At 47.5% G+C, this 14,577-nt stretch overlaps 1 protein-coding gene across 5 annotated transcripts in view; it reads right to left on the bottom strand.

The window, feature by feature from the left end:
* Positions 1-7,162: 7,162 nt before the first annotated feature.
* Positions 7,163-14,577, bottom strand: part of CUNH10orf143 (chromosome unknown C10orf143 homolog) — a 20,973-nt gene continuing 13,558 nt past the window's right edge. For 2 of the 5 annotated variants that reach the window (XM_069101696.1, XM_069101697.1), the window contains exon 4: positions 7,163-7,724. In XM_069101696.1, the coding sequence (XP_068957797.1) occupies positions 7,695-7,724 (30 nt within the window). In that variant the 3' untranslated portion in view covers positions 7,163-7,694. Of the gene's footprint in view, positions 7,725-7,822; positions 7,905-14,129 lie in introns of those variants that run through there. The other 3 variants (XR_011171052.1, XR_011171051.1, XM_069101694.1) reach the window with 3 other exon arrangements.

Below are 14,577 nucleotides of genomic sequence, written 5' to 3'. Positions count from 1 at the left end.
GGGGCACCCACGGCAATCCGTTCGAGTGTTCTCCTCCCTGGCAGATCATGCCAATGGGGTAGCGGGCCAGGAAAGCCTCTGGCAGGGGGCACCCATGGCAATCCGTACGAGTGTTCTCCTCCCATTCCATTCCTGACCATTCTCTCTCTACAGAGAAGGCACCCAGGGAGCTCGGCCCTTCCACGAGCTCGCTCTGAATTCTCCTGTGTCCCAAGTCAGCACTTGGGCTGTTCTTGTCATTCCTCATGACATCATCACTGCTCTCTTCTTCAGCATACGTAGAGGACATGTCCATTTTACCACAAATGGTCAAAGTCTAATGTTTGAAAACAATAAAATCCACAAAATTACATGAACTTTCCATAGGTCATATTTCTATAGAACCTCAAGTTTTAGAAAGTTCTTTGTTCATAGTACAGCCCGTGAGATAGACGGGCAAATACTCTCCCATTTGACTGATGAAGAAACTGAGGCTCAAGGAAGAGGGAAGGAAAAAAGCATTTATTGAGTACCTACTATATGCCAGGCACTTATGCAAAGTACTTTATAAATATTATCTTCATACTCACAAGTCCGTGAAGGAAGCAAAGTTATTATTCCAATTTTACAGATGAGGAAACTGAGTCAGAGGTGAAGTGACTTGACCAGGGTCATACCATCAATAAGTGTTTGAGGTTGGATTTGAATTCAGGTATTCCTGGCCCCAGGTCAGCCCTCAATCCACTGCAACACCACCTGGCTACTTCACCTAAAGGTGAAAAGACTTGTCCAAGGTCATACACCTAGAAAGGGTCAGGGTCAACAATAAAACACAGGACTTCTGACTCTGAATCCAGCCAGTAACTTTTCTAGTGTGTTAGGTTCTGCATTTCACCCTTCTTGTATTTTCTTATGAAGTCCCTTTCTCCAAGCAGCAGTCTGAACTTGGATTTTCTTATGGATCCCCCTAAAAATGGCAGTGTGGAATAATGGATAGACTGCTGGATGTTGGAGTCATGAGGGCATGATATGGCTTCACATACCACCTCTGACAATAAAACGCTGTGTGGCAGTGGGCAAGGTGCTTCACCATTGGAGCCTCAGTTTCCTCATCTGCAGAATGGAGACACTACAACTTGTAGTCCACACTTCACAGGATTGTCATGAGCCTCAAATGAGAGCCTGTGTACAAAGCATTTGGCATTATTTAAAATGCTGGCATTAGTCTCCCCACTCAGTGATCCTCCTCCATTCATCTGCCAAAATGATCTCCCTAAAGCACAGATCAACCAGGTTACTCTTGTAGCAGAAAAACTCCAGGGGCTCCCTATCACCTCTAGGACAAATATAAAATCTCCTCTGGCGTTTAAAGCTCGGCACCACCTGTCCTTCTCACCCTTCCAGGCTTCCTCTCATTTTGACCCAGTGACACAGGTCCTTGCTTTTCCTTGTACAAGCCCCTCCCCATGCCACCTGAGGGCATCTTCCCTGGCTGTGCCTCGTGCCTGGAATGCTCTCCCCCCTTGTCTCCATTTCCTGGCTTCCTTCTAGACTCAGCTCAAATCCCAACTTCCACATCCAGGCAGGAAGCCTTTCCTAATGCTCCCAAAGGCTGGTGCCTTCCCTCTGCTGGTTAGCTCCACTTCTGCCCCTCTACAGCTTGTCCATAGCCTGTCTCCCCTATTAGACTGTGAGCTCCTTAAAAGTCCAGACCATCTTTCATCTCTCTGTGTATCTCCCTCACTTAGCACAGGCCTTAATAAATGTCTATCACTTAACTCACAAAGTTCAGTGGTTGTTTTGTGGTAAAACAGCACTACTAAGAGGGGGTGTGTGAGGGTGGGACTAGAGCATTTATTTCACACCTCATTCCTACACATCTGCTAAGACTCCAGTGAGAACTTCAGCTCTTCTTGTCATGAGGGATGTTTTACATCATCACTATCAAAATACCCGCTGAAAGGAGGTTGAAGACTAGGTCTCTAGTCCTAGAAGCATGCCCTCCCACCCCCACCCCATACACATACTCACACCCCAAACAGAAGACAATGGTCAGCCCTTCAAGGACACAGGTCAGCAAAGAGCAGGTAAGTGGATTTGTTTGCCAAAAGACTGTGGTTTGGCTCGAACTGAAAATGTGGCTGTAGCCGTGAAATCTGAATGTTGTCTGGAACAAACGAGTTTTCTATCGATGCTGGATTAAATTTCTCTGCATTACTAAGGTAACATTTCTTGGTGACATGGGCGGTCATCAGCAGCAGTGACTCTGGGGACATGGACAAGGGAGGTGTTCTGTTTGCAAGCTGGCTCCTTGGGTTTCTAAAGGCTGGCATGTTTGCTGTAGTTTACTGACCTAAAATGTGCTGCCTGAATTCTCTAATAATAGCTAACCTTACACAGCTTTGAGGTTTCCAAAGTCCTTTACAAATATTGTCTCACTTGGTCCTCACAACTACCCCTGCAGACAGGTGCTATTACCACCATCTCCATCTTATAGATAATACACATTAAGTAACACAGAGGCAATAAACATAATGACAGCTGCCGTATACAGCACTTGCTATGTGCCGGGGACTGTGCTAAATTATGATGTCATTCAATCCTCACAACAACCCTGAGGCAGGTGCTAGTATTATCCCCATTTTACAAATGAGGAAACTGAGACAAATAGAGGTAAAGTGACTTGCCCAGGGCCACACAGCAGGTAAGCATCTCAGGTCACATTTGAACTCAAGTCTCCCTGACTTCAACCCTGGCGCTCTAGCCACTGAACCACCTAGGGTAGGGACTCGACACCCTGTTTCCATGGGTATAAGGAAATCCCAAGTGAGGAAACTACCTTCCCCAATGCAAATCAGCACTTTGGAACTGTGACTTTTCAGTATGTGTCAAAGGCAAGACTTGCAGGTCCTCCTAGATCGGAGGCTGGGTCTCCACATCCAATACTATCTTTCTCACAGAAATCCACATGGAAATCAAGACTCAATGAGGAAGAGCCCGGTGGAATAAGGACAACTTAGTTTCCTTTCCTAGAATGCACTCATTGTGAATGCCACCTATTCCTTCTGCACCAAAAGTTCCCCCAGTGGTTCTGGGTTACCTCTGGGGTTGAGCCAAAATCACCTGTTCTGCATTCAATCTCTTCACAGTCTGGTTCGAACCTTTCTTTCCAGACTAGTTTCCCTGGAATCCCCTCCATGCTCCCCACAGCCTCACCAATTGCACTGCTTGTTGTATCCCTATCGAATATTCCAGCTCCTGACAGCTTCCCTGGAAGCTTATACTTTATTAAAAAGGAACAGGAGAGGGAAAAGTTGGCAGGGATAGGGAACTGCATAGGGAACACTGATGTAGGGGGCCCACAAAAGGTATTCCCATAATCAACTCAATGAGCATACAAGCTAGCCAGCCTTCACCCAGAACCCTGAAAGCACTGCCCTCTAGAAACTGTGGCCGTGCCCACTGGCACCTTTTCTGAGGATTAAAGCTTTTTCCTGATTAGGTCTCAGAAGGATCATGAAGAATGGGAGAAATACCACAAGAGGGCAGAAGGGCAAATGCTGGTCAAATCTTCACAAAAGGTAAGAGAGCAATGTCTGCAAACTCCAGGTCACTGAACATGACTGGTTTGACAAAACCAAAGAATGGAATGGAAGGAATGTGACTACCAAGAGCCCAACAGAGCATCAGCAAGAACAGCTCATGCCGGACTCTTCAGTTCTCTTTAAAATGGGCACATCAGCCAAATACTGAAGACATCATTCATCTAGATTTTATGAGCACATGCCTAAAAGTTTTTAGGAATTTTAACAACCCATTCTAAATTTTTGCATGTTATTCTTTTTTTTTTGGGGGGGGGGTGGCCGGGCAATTGGGATTAAGTGACTTGACCAAAGTCACACAGCTAGTAAGTGTTAAGTGTCTGAGGCTAGATTTGAATTCAGGTCCTCCAGACTCCAGGGCCAGGGCTCTATTCACTGTGCCATCTAGCTGCCCCTGCATGTTATTCTTGTGGAAAAGATGGGAAGGGTGGCCTAAATCAGTAGTGTCACTTTCAAAAAGATCCGATTTCTGCCTGCATATAGAAAACTACAAATTAACAATATTTATATTGTATTGTGTTTTCTTTTAAATTAAGTGTTTCCCAATTACATTTTCTTCTGGTTTAGGCAGTATGGGAGAGTTTGGGGAGGTTTGTAGGCATGTGGACTCAGGCAGGGAGTTGGACACTTCTGGCCCATATGACAGTATAGTTAAAAGTTTCAGAATTGAGTGGCCAGACCCAAAGACAGGTCACTCATGATTGGTGCAGCGGAAAGAATATTGAATCTGGAGTCACAAGAGCTGGGTTCAATACCAATCCTGTGACCTGGAGTAAATCACTTAGTCTTCTGGGACACTGATTTCAAGCAGGAAACCCGGGTGGACAAGGTGATCGCTAAAACTTCGATCTCCGAGTTTATGATCTGACAGTACAACTTGGAATCGGTTTTACATGTGGAGCCACTTGACAGGGCTAAGGACTCTGATGGCGAGGACTTTCTCTTCTGGGTCCTCAGTAGCGTGGCTGCAGCCCCCATGGGAATCATTACCAGGCTGCATCTCCAGAGGGAGGGACTGCTTCCAAAGATTATGTCTGAAGGCCCATTCCCAAGACTCTTGAGTACCACACCCTAGGGATCTCCATCAGACTCTGAGGGGAGATGGTGCCCAAAGTGGTGGTTGTTTGACCTGTCTGGCACATACTGCCCTCCCCCCTCTCTCCCTCGGGTGCCTCACTGCCCCAGCCAGATGGATCTTCACACCCTGTGGGGGACAAGTGGAGAAGGAGGGGAATGTTTAGCCTGGATAAGCTCCTCCAGCTTTTGGAGAGCTCTCACAGGGAAGGAAGATTAGTTTGGGTTTTTTTCTGCTGAGTCTTAGAGGCCAGAGCTGAGAGCATTTAAGTGGGAATCTCAGAGAATTTCTTGGCTTAAGGTAAGGAAGAATTTTCTAACAATTAAGTTATCCCAAATGGAAATCAGTTGCCTTGTTAAGTAGTACGTTCCTTTTGACGGGAGGTAGGGCTTCAGGTAAAGGTAAGATGATCACCCATTAGGTACAGGTTAGAGAGGAAGGCTTCTGAGGAAATTTGATGAATTTCGTGATTCTGATGAAATGGCCCAGTTAATTCAGGACAATGTTTATTTTGTGTGTATGTATGTACATGAATATGTATACACCTACAAACTGCAACACGTAAAGACCTAGATGACATACCCTCTGAGTTTAGGGAATAACATCACTGTTTCCAAGACAGAATACCTCCCCTGGGCCAAGCTTTCTCTCATAGTGTGTGTGTGTTCACGCTCTCGTGTGCATGCATGTGTATGTGTGTGTGTTTGTGTGTTCAATCCTTCTTATGAAGGAGTTTCAAGGTCAGGAACAGGGTGTCTGAGCAGAGAGAGCTGTGGAAACAGAACTGAGCTCAGTGGGCACTGGGTTTGGGGCTGGGAGGAGACAGATTTTATCTTTTGAAGATGAAGACACCAAGACTCAGAGGAACTTGCCCAAGGCCATACTAATAAAAGGGGACAGAGCCACTTCCAGAAACCAGGTCTTCTCAATCCATAGCCCTCATCCTCAGGCCTCGAAGAGGTCTGCATTCCACTCTTGCCTGTGTTGTTAGCTACATGACCAAGCATGTCTCATATTGGCTTATTTCTGTACCTGTGAAGTCAGAGGCTAGGAAGTATCTGCAGTCTGTGAGACTTTGAGAAAGCCACTGTGCCTCCTTTGGACTGGGCTTCCTAGTGCCTAAGGTCCCTTTTTAAATTTATGATCTGACAACCCCAATTTTTAAGAATATGATCTCTGAGTCACCATTCACCTTTAAGCTTCGTTAACATCAGGTCATGCCGATTCATTTTAAGGGTTTGTGAATTAGCTAGTGTTAAACACGTTGTGTCATCTTAGTATTTTGCAGCTCCTCACTTTTTTGGCATAGAAATGGAAACAGACACTTGAGTGTATCTGTAGTGCAAGTGCAGCCCACTTACCATCAATGATTGGTGCTGTAAAAAGTGACTCCAGGTGACATAAGCTTATGGGGGCCAGCAATGAGTGCCACAGAGCCAATGGACACAGGCTGCTCATGGATAACTAGAGCAACATTACACTTTCTTGGGAAGACACACGTTTGGTTATGATGTATCTCCTACACCATTATGAAACGACGCTAATTGAGGCAGCATCATGCGGGCTCTGTCCGCAGTATGGAGGTCTGTGGTGGGTTCTTCTCCTCTGATGTCTCCTGCCTGATAGCTGACAGATTACAATAAAATGACAATGAAACCTTTGGTTTTGTTCAGTTCTTTCATGGGTGGTAGGGACGGGCATGTCAGAATGGCCTTGAGAACCACATTCCTCCACTCCAGTGACCTCCCTGAGGAGGGCATGGACTCCTATTATGTGGACCTCAGTCCATCCACATCCACTCTTCTTCTGTGCCTCTTCCCAAGGGCTCCTCTAGACTTCCCACAGGGGATCTCTTTGGCATGGGGAGGATCCTACTGGATCATGGGGCTACCCCAAAGCTAGTCACCCCTTCATCTCAGGGTCTGTTCAACCTTTTTGGTCCTATGTGTATCATCAAAAGCATTAAATTTTTTTTTTAATTCCCCAAACCCAAATCCATCCTGTGCCCTTAGAACTCTGGTAGCAGAAACTTAAGTCTTTTTCTTGATGAATGGAACATGCTTTGTAATGCTAGAGTCCTGGCAGACCCTCTTCTTATCAGTTTGGCTTCTGATTCCCTTTTCCCAATATGGAATGGTCCTCAGTGATGGCTTAGGGGTTGGGCTCATTAACATGGCCTTGAAGAGACAGAAAACACGGTCCCATGGGAATTCCATTCTGAAAGCATGGTGAGTACAGGGTACTCCATACAGTTCTGATTCTGAAACATTCAGGGATTTGAGGTTGGTCTAATCACTCACACTTTGCTTGCAGCCTGAGCAATCATCTGACTGGGGCAGCACTTTCTGAACTCAACAGAGTTCTCCCCCAGCTAGTCCCTAAAATGGGAGCGTTTGAAGTGGGAGAAGTGAAACCCTGGCACAAGGCAGTATTTTCATTTGACTGTAAACATGGTCTTCTACCTTCAGCCAAATAAAGAATGAAAAAGGCGGAGTGATTCCTCCCATTTGTGAAATTCAGTTTTATGCTGCAGAATAGAATTTTACATTTACAATATGAAAATAACATTTTCTGCTATTAAAAATGGACACAAGTGGTCTTGAATATGCACAAGTCAGTGATCGTGACCAAATAAGCCAACAGGAGCTAAGCCGGTTTATGCCGGGGCATGGACCATAAGCTGTCATATTTCTAAGAAAGTCCTCCTTGCAGAGGAATTGGGATCCTCCTGACAACCTTTTCTTTTTTTTAAAAAAATGAGAAATTGACTCCACACTCTCCTACAAAAAGACATATTTTAAGAGTGAGGAATAACAATGTGGAGGTTATTTTGAAGTGGCGTTGATCTTCTGGGCCCCAGAACAGAGAACTGTGGGATCATCTGAATGAGAGAGCAAACAGCTTCCCAGGAAATAAAATCCAGGCTGTTCTTTGAACAGGTGGGCCCTTCAATCCCTCTGTAAGATATTGACATTCCCCGTCATGTGCAGCACTTAAGACCAACGCTGGAGGCAGCCTTCGTTGCCAGCATGCATCTTCTAACAATTCATGGTATGGTTAAAATGCCCCTAAAATGATAAAATGAAATTTAAAAAAAAGGAAGACACATCACGAAAAATGATTTCATCTGGAAAGTAATTCAATGACAGGCTAAAGCTAAGCTTACATGGCAAAATGGACGATTCTGCATTTGTACGGATTTCCTGCTAACCCTCCATGGGTCATCATTTAATCTGAAAGGTCACGTCCTTACTCGGCAGGAGAGAGAATGAAAGTGTTGATTAGACAGACACCCAGACCTAAATACAGAGAAGCCCCTAAAAACAACATCCTCCAAATAACAAATCGGGAATTTACAAGAGTATGGGCAGAACCCACTGGCATGTCTCAGAGTAACCTGGAGAACAGAATCCTGATAGACTGATGAGCCCCTGTTCACTGATGCAGGGCTGGAGTCAATGGCGCCTCGTGACTGCACAGATCCAGGGCCCAAGACAACAAGACGTTCCCTTTTGCTTTCTTACCACAATCCCTTGAAGAAGGAAGCATGAGGATTACTCCCATCTTACAGATGAGGAAAGTGAGGCTCTAAGCAGTGACTCAGCTGGGGTCATAGAGCTAATCCATGTCTGCAGCAAGAATCAAACCGGGTCCAGTGTCTTACTTGCCATGCCCTCCTGCCTCCTCCCAATGTGGAAATCATCAACTTACCGAGGTGTCAGTGAGAGTGAGGACAGAAAGGGTGAAAATAGCACAGGCACAAAGGGATCCTAACCCCATGGAAATGGATTGGTATTTAAAATCAAGTCTGAGGAAATGCAGAACTCCTTCTTCACCTGCACACATCATGAGGCAGTCACTGAGGCCAGACTTCCAAGCACTGTTCAACCAGTTAGATCCCACTGCTAGCTGACCCCCAGTCTCCTCCTCTGTGAAATGGACATGACAACATCTGCTCTGCTGACCTCCCCCAACTGCTGTGACGAGCAAATGACAGAATGGCCACAAGAAATGGCCGTGAACACCAACAAGCCCTTTGAAAGTGTAAGCAATCGCTATTACCTTTCGGCTGATGCACTGTGCCCCGCACAAAGCTTCTTCCTCTCCCTCTACCACGAGGACATTACTTATAGGAAGAAAAAGAACTATTTGTTCAAAAAGGATTCATGGCAGCACTCCCCCTAATAGCAAAATCCTGGGTGCTGGCAGGGGCCCCCTCAGCACTGAGGCAGGAGCAGCACAGAATCTTATTGAGGATAAGGGAAAACCAAGTACGAAGACTACAAAGAAAACTGAGGGGGCAGGGAAGGGAAGCCCCGAGGGCAGGACCCCCCCTGAGTGCAGCTGTCACAACAAAAACTAGTCACAGTCATATCTGTTTTCTTCTGTTTTTAAAGCTGTGAACTTCACAACCATCCACAAAGACGCCATCCACGGGAAGAAGAAAGAAGGTTGAAAAACAAACTCCTTTGTCCAAAGCAGCCATGTCCATCTGCCACACGCGCACACACACACACAGGTCAGACTGAAGCCGCCATCCTTCCAGACTGGGATTCTTCCCACATCCAGTGAGTTTTCAGTCCTGTCGATTACAGACCTCCAGGAAATCTATCCCAGTCCAAATGGGCTTCCTCCCCAGGCCTGCCCCTGCCAGCAGACTCTGAGCTCCCCCAGGGCAAGGGCCTCGGATTGGCCTTTGTACGCCCAGAGTTTAACGAAATGGCTAGCACACAGTAGGGTGACATAACTACTTGCATGTCCCACATGTGACAGTCCATCTCTTAAGAAAGCTCAGATGATGGGACATGGGAGAAAACTTGTTAGTAGCTTGTTAATAATTTTTTTTAATGTAAATATTAATAGATTTAGGTTTTTATTCTTGTTGGCATGCCTGAATGTTTTTCTCAAGGCTACCATGCTGGAGACAACTCTCCCCCATCAGGCCTTCCTGGACTCCCTCCACCAGTTACTAGGACCACCATGCCTGCTGGATTAGCTTGTACTTACTAGGCAGGGTTGGATAGCCTTTTATGTGCACAAACTGTCTCTCCCTATAGAACGGAACTTCGTGAGGGCAGGGGCTACTTTTTTCTCTCCATATCCCCAATACCTAGCACATTGCCTGTCAAAGAGGAAGTATTTAATAAAGATTGGCCAATTTATTTATTTTTGTTGAGAATGGAAATAGAATTCCTCCATTTTGCTTCTTTTCAAACTTAAAGGTGAGTCACTAGAAAAGGCCAGGCCACAATGTTGGATGAAACCTCCTATTTAAACCAGGGGCACCTTGCCATGGTGGGGAGACCTGGGTTCAAGTGTCACCTAGAACATGTTCCAGCCACAGGATGAGCCCAGGTAACTCACTTAGTGCTTGTGGCCAGAGATTTCAAGCACTGGAAGCCTGCTACTGCTCTGGGGGAACTCTCCAAGGCTGTTTACATCGCCCAGGGGGTGGCTACAGGCACTGGAAGAGAGTCCCCTCCCACAGGCTTCCTGTACACCAGTGAGCTCGCGGGTCCCCATTTCAATCACCGCCTCAGCACCATCCTGGACTTCTACTTTCTCAATCTCCACAGCTGGTCAGTCTTCAAGGCTCTTCCACAACATTTCACATCCACCTGGTTCCCAACTGCCCACTTTGCTGCTCCCCACAGGTGACTTCTTCATCTTCCTTCTCTGTGTAGTCTGCCCTCCTACCTGGAGCACACCCCCCATCCTCAAGGCCAGCTCACATCTCCTTGTTGCCAGCACCTCCCTGACTTGCTCGTATTTACTTAAATATGTACATTATGTCTCCTGACAGAATACTTGAGGACGGCCTGTTTTCCTCTCTCTTGAGGAAAAGGTATAACAGACTCTAGAAGTGCCTTGAACATAGTGGGTGCATAAGCTCATTCCAACTCATGCTCCCTCGATGGCTCACGCTTTCAGAAATTCCTGTTTCCTCTTTCTCTCTCTGCTCACCAATGATTACACCCAATCAATGTCCGCCTCTTGGCACGGCTGTTTCTGAGGGCATCCTCTTCGGAGTCATCTACAACAGAACCAGCCCCAGCCATCCTCACCCAATCTGGGGAGCGAGGCATTTGCTGCGGGCTCACTTCCTTCGTGCTTTGCTGAAAAGCTCCCACATTAATACACAGAAATACTATCTCTGCTTGGTCTTGCTTCTGTTGTAGGTCTTTACCTTCCATTGTATTGACTGAACTTTGTACTAACAGACCTTGGGGACGCCATCACAGCTGGCCCACCCAGTAACAGATCACTAGTCACAAAGCACAAGTGCCTTTCTCTGCAAAGACCTCCAGGAAAAGCTGAGCTATCAGTACCATCATGCCAATGACACACTTTGTAGAGCTCACAGATGAGAAGACATGGAGCTAAGGGAAACCCTGGCAGCAAATTCATCCAAATCCTGCTCTTACAGAGGGGGAAGCTGAGGCTGGGGGGGGGGGGAAGAGATCTGTCTACAGTCACACATCTAGCCTGAACCTGGCACACAGCAAATGGGGGCAGGGCCATGGTTCTCTCATTCCAGTCTGAGCTCTTTCGATCATGCACAAGCATTCTTGTCTCCTAAAATGCCCTGAGTTTTCATTTGAAGTCCATTATTCCTTCTCCTCAGAACACTTAATTTTTAGTCCCTTGTGATTTTGCTGGGAAGTAAAAGTTGGGCTTTCTGCTTTGAGTTTTCTGCAGGCCCCCAGTCTCCCAGATTTTAACCCTCTGGCTGTGAATTAAGTGCTTTTAAACTTCAAAAGATTCACATCTCAAGTACAACCATTCCTTCCACTGATCTAGAGCTCCATGCCATCCTCCCTAGCCCCCTCCCCTGCTCCTCTCCACCTAGGCTTTAGAAAATGGCTTCATGAATTGCTGTGGCCTAGCACATAGTAGGCATTTAACAAATGCTTGTTGACTAGGACCCTTAAGTTCATCACCTGCTTGTTAACCTCTGGGTGCCCAGTCCCTTGTCACTGAGCTGGACTGCTTCTGTGAGGAGAGCCCATTCAAGGTGGCCAGGCAGTGGGAAGATTCATCACTGCCAAGGGTGGCCATCAGGCCCCTGTGTCACAGGGCTTTGATAAGAGAGCTGTGGCCACCAATCCAATTTCTTTTGATGAGACGGAGTAGCAGGCCTTATCCTCTGCCTGCTGCTGGGCCCCTCCAGGCCTCAGCAGGGACGCAGTCTCTCTGTCCTGTACACCCATCCTGCCATCTGAGCTCCTGATTAACCTCAGGACCCCTGGGCTTCTGCAGAGTCTGCAGCTGAGCCTTCTTCCTTGTATCATCTCTCTCAATTAGAGTGTGAGCGCCTAAGAGCAGAGCCTGGCTAGCTTCTTGTTCTGTCCCCAGGGCTCAGCAGTATGCTAAGTGCTTGAGAAATGCTCCATCAATTTCCTTCTTTCCCTCCCTCTCGGTAGTGCGATATTACAGTAGAGTCTGGAAGACCCCAGTTCAAATCCTGCTTCTGACACTAAGTGGCCAAGCTCAGCTTTATAAGCTGTAAAATGAGAATACCGGCAGCAGCCTCCAGGGCTGATGTGAGGGCCTAACTGGCCACAGAGAGCCACATCAACGCTGGTAGTGTTACTGGAGAGGAGTGAAGACAGCCCCAGGTTTTCTGGCTTTTTGCTCCATTTTGACAAAGGTTACTCCTCACTTACCATTCATTCTGAAGCCATAAACAAAGGTTACTATTGACTCCCTGGGATGCCCCAGTCCCCTCCCCTCCCAGCCCCGCCCCAGACATCTCCACTTCCCCCCCACCCACCAACGGCAGGATTCTTTTTAGAACAGAAAGGATGATGAGATTTGAGGCTGTCACAGGGCGCCAAGCTCCTTGTAACAATGTCCTCAGGCATGATGAAGACCCTATTTTGTTGGCGGGGCTCTTATTCACTCATTGCAATCCTGTCTGACTCTTCATGACCCCATTTGGGGTTTTCTTGGTTTTTCTTTGCCCTTTCCTTGTCCAGCTCATTTTATAGATGAGGAACTGAGGCAAACAGGGTGAAGTGACTTACCCAGGGTCACGTGGCTAGTGCTGGAGGCCAGATTTGAGCTCGAGCCTTCTGGACCCAGTGCTTTGGCCATGTTACTGAGCTGCCTCTTATACATAAAACATACTTTTCTAGGGCAGAGGGGACACTTCTGACTGGAACCCCACACAGTCCAGCACCTCTGGAGTGTCTCGTGGCTGCTCTAAACACTAAAGCGTGTTTGGCTGAGAGCCCCTAAGCTGGCGATGGAGAGCACAGCTGGGCCCAGGCCCACTCATGCCCCCATCTTCCCAGAGGAAGGAATCCTCCTGGGTGTGGCCTAATAGGCGGGAGGCCCCGGCTGAGATCAGTCACTTCCAGACCACCGCCTGGGCGTGACAAACACCCTCCGAGGCGAAGTGAGACACACACATGACTCCTCGGGTCCTGACCACACCATGTACACGTCCAAAGGCTGCCCCTTCTTTCAGGAGGCTTCCAGCAACCAACCTTAATAACCTCCAATCACGACGTAACCACGGGACGACTGCCTCCCGCTCCCCACCAATACTCCCCCTCAGCAGCAGCCTGGCCAGGTCAGCAATGGGCCGCCTTCCTGGCCTGGGGCTTCCTCCCCCCAAATCCCCTTCTCTTTCTAAAATCTTGGTCTGTTGATTTTGGAGACGTTTTGGCATCCTCATTAAGCCTCACTAATTGGCATCAGCCAGAGCCCCCCCAGACAAAGCAGGAGTCATCTCTTTGTTACCACTGGCTTCTCACTGACCCTGAGGCCAGGAGTCAAGTCTGCTTTGACAGCACTTGCTCAGAAGCCTGAGGTTTTCCTTTGCTTTTGGCTTTTTGGTCTACCAGACCCCCTGGGGAGCCTTCCCAAGGAGATGTGGGATGTTTGTGGGAAGAAACGCAAGTCTGCTGGCTAAGGTGATAACGAAGCCAGGCCAACTTTGCTCCTGGGCTGCCCACAACTGCTCTGGCCTCATCCAGGCCGGGAGACCACCGATGGACAGACGGGGGCGGGGGAGTACAGGAGGTGGGAGGCTTTTGCAAGAGTTTCTCTGCAAAACTGTCTGGCCAAGAGATAATGTCCCTGCCGCGTGACCCAAAACCCTGCTACGCCCAGCATGCCAGGGGGGGCGGGAAGCGGGGGGGGCCCCAGGGGCGGGGGGGGGGGGGGCAAGTGGGGATAAAAGAAAAGAAGCTGTGTTGATTACTGCCGCTCCTCATAACAGCTGCCATACTGAGGGTGTTTCCCGTCTAGCTTCCTCACCATAACCTCATGATTTAGGGGACATTATATCTCCTTTTTATGGGAGAGGAAAGGAGGCGGAGAGAGGCCAAACAGCCTGTCCAAGATCCCAAAGGCAAACCCGAGCTCCTAAGCCTGCCACTCCCTCCACTCGCCCCAAGCTGCCCCTTCCAGTCTGCAATCACAAGCAGCTATGGCCTTAGAAAAAGAAGATACAAAATGATCTCTTTTGTCCAAATGCCAAAAGGCATGGCTTTCCAAATTCATACTTCACTCTTTATTTACATAAGATTTAGAAAAAGTGGATGTAAACATTGAAACACCTCTGCCTAGATAAAATTGTGCTGAAAATAGCTACAAATATTTTTTTAAAATCATACAATATTCCCCTCCATCCCTAACATGCATCAGTTTCTGAAATGTAAATGGAAAAGCAAATGGGAAATTAACCACCACCACAAAAATGACATCTTTGGGGCGGCTAGGTGGTGCAGTGAATACAGCACCAGTCCTGGAGTCAGGAGGACCTGAATTCGAATCCAACTTCCGACATGTAACACTTATTAGCCATGTGACCTTGGGCAAGTCACTGAACCCCAACTGCCCTGTCTTCTCCCCTCCAAAAAGCGGAAGGAAGGAAGGAAGGAAGGAAGGAAGGAAGGAAGGAAGGAAGGA

The sequence above is a fragment of the Petaurus breviceps genome, unplaced genomic scaffold, assembly GCF_028583685.1.
Source record: "Petaurus breviceps papuanus isolate PSGF00001 unplaced genomic scaffold, PetGlider_PUasm1.0 490, whole genome shotgun sequence".
Taxonomy (NCBI): Eukaryota; Metazoa; Chordata; class Mammalia; order Diprotodontia; family Petauridae; genus Petaurus; species Petaurus breviceps.
The sequence above is the reverse complement of the archived record's forward strand: the minus strand, read 5'-3'. Positions and strand labels throughout refer to the sequence as shown.